Source organism: Polypterus senegalus, chromosome 8 (genome assembly GCF_016835505.1).
Source record: "Polypterus senegalus isolate Bchr_013 chromosome 8, ASM1683550v1, whole genome shotgun sequence".
NCBI lineage: Eukaryota > Metazoa > Chordata > Cladistia > Polypteriformes > Polypteridae > Polypterus > Polypterus senegalus.
Window position 1 is genome coordinate 73721158 of NC_053161.1, and position 6000 is coordinate 73727157.

General features: G+C 39.9%; 1 protein-coding gene across 1 annotated transcript in view; it reads right to left on the bottom strand.

Moving 5' to 3' along the window:
- Positions 1–2553, bottom strand: part of camk1da (calcium/calmodulin-dependent protein kinase 1Da) — a 414300-nt gene extending 411747 nt beyond the window's left edge. The window contains exon 1 of the mRNA XM_039761286.1: positions 1912–2553. Coding sequence (XP_039617220.1) covers positions 1912–2006 — 95 coding nt within the window. The 5' untranslated portion in view covers positions 2007–2553. The remainder of the gene's footprint in view (positions 1–1911) is intronic.
- Positions 2554–6000: the final 3447 nt, after the last annotated feature.

Genomic DNA, 6000 nt, shown 5'->3' on the forward strand with positions numbered 1-6000 from the left:
TAAGGCACAATTCTAAACTATTACCTGGGAAAAAATAGAGAACACTTTCAAAACAAACACATATGACAGTTTTAGGCTGTACGTTTCTCTTTCAGAAAACATAAATAGAAAGTGTAACGGTGTATAAATCCACATATCTGACAAGGAGAGTCTTCCAGCAAAAATAAACAACACACAAGCTTATAAAAAACAGCTACTGTCAACAAACAAATGCTTCAGTAGTGAAAGATAAATATGACAAGAAAGTTTTTCAGTGTCTTAAAAATACTCAAATAATTCCTTTATAGTCTGCATGTCCTTTCCACCTAGTCACCTTACTAAAATGTGAGCTGGATCTCATTTACCAACATGTAGCTCATAAATTGAAAGCATTTAAACCATAATTAAAAAAAAGGAAAAAAAAGTTACGTTTGCACATCGTCCTTGATTCTCTGTGGGTTTTCTATGTGCATGTCAGGTTAACCATGGTTCTAATTTGTGAGGGCCAGCAATAGACCTGCTCTTTCCAGGGTTGGCTCCATCCTTGCACCTAGTAGTAACCTGACTCTCTACAGCAGTGAGTCGACTGAGCCTGTTAGAAAATAAAACACTGTAGACCTAAAACAAAAAAATGTAAAATATTTCATGTCACCAAAATATTCCAAGTGAACTTCTATCATAGGAGTTACAAAAGAATTTAAAAGATCTCACAAAGGTTATTATTTCAAAATGTTGTAACAGACGCTTCACTGTTTCACATCAAAATGAACACCTTAAAAGGGGTGCAGAAATATATTTATTTTGATACGGTGTTATTAAATGTCACTGTGTTAAAGCATGATAATCAAATTAACTGCAAACAGAAAACAACCCGACCTTCCATCTGTCTTTTTGAAATATATGCAAATAACCAAGATAAAGTCAACAGATAAAGATTAGCAACAGTATAGATTAACAGAATGAGCTGCCCCTAACCAGTCTTTGACAATAAAAGATATTGTACTTAAAATTAAAGATTAGAAATAATTTATGCAACATGTACAACTTGACAGAATGCAATTGAGAAAGATCTGCCAATAACATATTCGGGTAAAAATCTTATCGACCAAGGAACTGTACAAATGTCATTCCACGAGAATGTACGATTAGTAAACTAAACAAACGCACACACTGGTACTCAGATTACAGGTCTGATTAAATTAAAGATGACCTATGAGATCTACAGCGCATCAGTAACTTTCGTGACAGGACTTTGATTTTCAAACACTCTCTCAAAGGTACCCAATATAAGATGTTGACTTGTGCACGTCTCTCCTCCGTACAGCTCATGAATCTTACTGCTTAGGTAAACACATACATGAGTCAATCTGCAACCATATTCACCACTGCAGCAGATGAGCCATCTCCTTCTCATTCGTGACCTCCAAGTTTTATTGACGCAACTTGCGTAAACTAAGACAACAGCAAACAAGGATACCGATAATCCGCGGGAAATATAGCGGCTTAGCACGTCCATGTTAATGGGGAAATACGCACGCTGTGGGACCTGAACAGATGTTAGAATGTGTACTTTTTTAATCACGGGGTTAACAAATACAGTTTAGACTCGCTGTGACACGAGGGGGGATTAGGGCAGCACGAGCTTCGTCAGATGACAGTCGCCCGTCCAAGATAGCTGCCTGCACTCACAGTGAAGCGTGCAGTTAAGTGTGACGGGCGGAAAACAAAGATTCAGGTGCGGTCGGTCTGGCAAAGACAGAGCACACGCCTCTCCGGATGCTCATCTGCCCAAGCTTGTGTGAACAGAAGAAACCTGCGGCTCGCTCGCTCCCCAGTTCAGTACAAACTTTTGTCTCCCCCGCAACGCCGACGCTGCGCTTCTCTGCCCGCCAGCTTTGCGCCCCCCCGTGATGCGTTATTTAAGCAACTTACGTGCCCAGGATTTCTTTGAACTCGAACATCTTCTTAATGTCATCGACTTGCTTCTTCCACGACACGTTGCTGGTCTCCCCGTTTTCCCGAGCCATTGTTGCCTCAGCAGCCAAACCGTCGCAGATACCAGCCGCCGATGAGTGGTTCTGCCTGCCTCGAGCTTTCCTTTCCTGCACACTGGGAGCGCAGCTACAGGAGACAATGCTATCGCTGCTTCTTCTTTTTGTTAAGTCGCCGCCCTCGTGCTGCCTGCTATTTAGCGTTTCTTGTTTGAATTTTGTCTCACTTCTTGTTTGCTCTGATGATCCGCCTTTGCTGCTCTCCTCCTCTTCCAAGAGTTGCGCCTCTTGGTGTCGCGTGTGGCGCGGCGTGTTGCCCTTAGCGGCTCCGAGGTGTAGGTCGAGAAATAACCAAAAAAAAATACACAAACAAACAAAGCACACGTTTAAATATCCCCCGAGTACTTTTCTTCAGTAGTCTTTATTGAAACACCTTTTTGCCGAGGAGGGCTATTTCACTTTACCATGCTGCCTGAGCCGCTCCGTTGTTATGGCAATGTGAGAAGAAATAAGATGCTGCTCGGCCTGTCAGCTCCGCTCGTGCATGTGCGTGTGTCTGAGTGTGACTGAATGAAGGCAGATAATTCGCATTGCACCAAAAGCGCACACACACACACGCACATACACTCACGTCAATGACAAGGGGCTGTGCTTCCCGCAGCTGACAAGCCAGTGTAAGCGCCAGGCTGCTTCGGACGCGACTCCTAAGTAAATAATACTGAAGCGAACCGCCAGACCGCAACAGATCGGGCACACGAAATAAGATCGACAGAGCATACTAATGGTACAGCACAACAGGCTGCCTGTGAAGGTCATCTCTGCGTTCTTTTATTATTTTAGCCTTGTGCTAAGTTTCGCGACCAAGCTCTTCATAAATAATACGCTAAGAGGCCCGTGACCCCGTTTGACACCCCTTAGTGTCCTCTGCGTCTCCCGCCACGCCTGTGCCACTACTAACAGGGTACTGTTGAAAGTCTTGCATTTTGTTTATTAAAGCAAACTAAATCTATTTACTTATCGTATTTACCGAGCTTTGTAACAATTTTCTTGCCAGGCAAAGCCAAGACGATTACCTGGAAAGATTTCACGTTAGTAAATAACTCAAACTGAGTTTTTTCATTTTGAGCTGTTTAATTATAAGTCCAAAAAGTATTCCGTGATTACAAAATATGGCCTATTTTCTAATCGCATTAACAATATTAAGATGTGCTGGTCTGTTAAAGTGATTTAAAACTTTGGAGTCATGTCAGATGACAGACTTTATATCAGGTTTATAATATTTAAAACAGCCTGTTCACTCCTATTTGTTATTCAATAAGCAATAATGTATTTTTTATATAATAATGTATGTAATTTATCAGTGGAGTCAGTGCTGGCTAAAATGGAACAAATTGCCACTTTCAAACTCACTATATTCCAGGTAAGAGTCAAAGGAGTTTAACATATCCAGGGCACACCCGGCTATGCATTCACACTCACTCATAAAGAGCCAGTTTAAAGTCTCTAATCAACATAACACACACTTTTTGAAATGCGAGTTAAAAAATCATAGGAGTAAGGGGACACAGACACAAAGAATGTGCAAACTGCCTAAGCTGTGCCTGGGCCAGGATTCATCACCAGATGCCTGGTGCTTTGAGGTAGCCGCACTAACCACACTGAAGAATAAAGCTTTAGGTTTTTGTTGTTGTCATGCCTTGAGTAGTGTCTTTGGAGGACTACAATATGTACACTTCAATTATTTTTCAATATTTTGTAAAGTGTGCTTGAATCCATTGCTATGTAGCTGGATGCTGGGAAACAGAATAATGCCCTCAGTGCTAATTTACTCAACAACTTAAACATACACACAATGATGAATTGCCAAACTGGGAAATGAAAAAGATGCTATTTATTAATATGTACAAGTGACAATTTCAAACCTGAACTTTACTGTTTTTGTGATAAAAAAAAAACATCTATCAAACTATTGGAGGTGTTAACTTCACTGCTCTGAAATCTGTGTTATTTCTAAATGAAACAAGACAGGAACTGATTCTGAAGTGGTAGTGGATGGTTGTTTTTTGTTTGCCATTTGTTGACCAAGTGAGAAAGGCTAGATTGAGATGGTTTGAACACGTACAGAGGAGAGATGAGGGGTACATCTGGAAAAGAATGTTGAGGGTGGAACCACCAGGTAAGAGGAGAGGAGGAAGGACAATGAGGAGGGTTATGAATGTGGCAAGGAAGGACATGAAGGCAGTCTGTGTGGCAGAAAATTATGTGAAAGACAGGGTAAGATGGAGATGTTTGATCCACTGCGGCTATCCCTAAATGGAAGCAGCTGAAAGAAGAAGGAAAAAAAGCCATATTCTGTTAACTCAATATATACTGGTGAGAATCTTATCAGGTGGATGCAGACAAATCCAAACATGATATTGCCATCAGCTCAAAAAAATATTTTCCCCAAAAGCCAATATTTATGGTCGAGCCATGCCCAGCACTACAGTGTCATCACAGCTATGTTTAAACAAAGGAACACAAAGGGCCAGGGCAGACAAAGCATTATACAGTACAATTAAATAAGCCTACTCTCCTACTGGTATGGTAATACCTTTTGTTTTGCAAAAGTAGCTATGCTTTAACAGGTAGAATGAAAAAGGCAAGAGGGACAAAGTGCTGCTGCTCTCTACTAAGCTGAAGTTTAGCAATTTACCTTTATTTTTTCACACCAACTTTATTAGAGTACACTATTTGCTTTACTGAGCTGTCAATGACCTGTCCCACACAGTGACGCTGGTAATGATAGCCTGTCTATGCATGAAGGACTATTTACTTTGTTTTCTGTGTTCTGACAAATAATTTACAGATCCATTATCTTCTGCGTTGCATTGATTTTAATGCACCTTTAATTACAGCTCACACCTAACTTCACATGCTACACAGTTGCTGGACAATATATTGCACAAACATTTTTAGATTTCTTTTATATAAAGAACTATAAAACACCACTAAATTCTAGCATCAATGTGCATGGAAATCAGCACACAAATTAATATTATAAAATATTTTCCCTTATTTCACAAATTTCAAAACTGTAATAAAAACTCAACAGCACAGTACCGTTTATAAATAGTCAGTGTGGCCTAGTGGGTAGAGCACTGGACTTTGGTGGCTGGTCCACTCTTCAGGTGAGGTTTACAATGTCATCATGAATGGGACACGCCACTTCCCAGTCCTTCAACTGCAAAGACATAAATAACTGTAATGTGTTGTCATCTTGTAGGTCACTTTTGCGTAAAGACATCTATGGAATAAATTATCTTACGCCCTCTATTTCCTTTGATTTATGAATCCACATTATGTAAATGAAAAAATGAAATTGAAAATAAACCTGGCATCTTATTCAGAACAACTGTGACATGTGAACCCTAACTCATCAAGGTCAATTTCTCCCATTTTAGTTGTCAGAGTGTTATGATTTTTTTTTTTGATATACGAGATCATTAATTTCCAAGTTTAGTCCTGTAGTTTTCCTATGGCTGCATGTTTTTGTTACAACCACTTACACAGTCAGTCCGTTATTTTATCACTAATTGATCACATTGTTTTATCAGCTGATCTGTTTATGTTGTATTGAGAAAATCACAACAGTGGGAAATTTGTAAGAAAATTGGAAACATGCATTTTTGCCATAGATTTAAATGATTAACTCTTTGGTTATTTTGCTAGTAATTAACCTTTTTGCTGTGGAGGTTGCTCACTTAATTATATTCTAATAAACTTCATTAATGACAAGAAGTATAGACACCTGAGCAAACAACACTGAATGCTGTAAGGATGAAGCTACTTGAGTATCAGACCCACTATTATGCTAACTAATAAATACAATAAGGGCTTAAATAACCAGAACACCTGGAGAATTGGAATTAAAGTCCATCCATCATTCAACCCGCTATATCCTAACTACAGGGTCTACTGGAGCCAATCCCAGCCATCACAGGGCGCAAGGCAGGAAGCAAACCCTGGGCAAGGCGCCAGCCCACCGCAG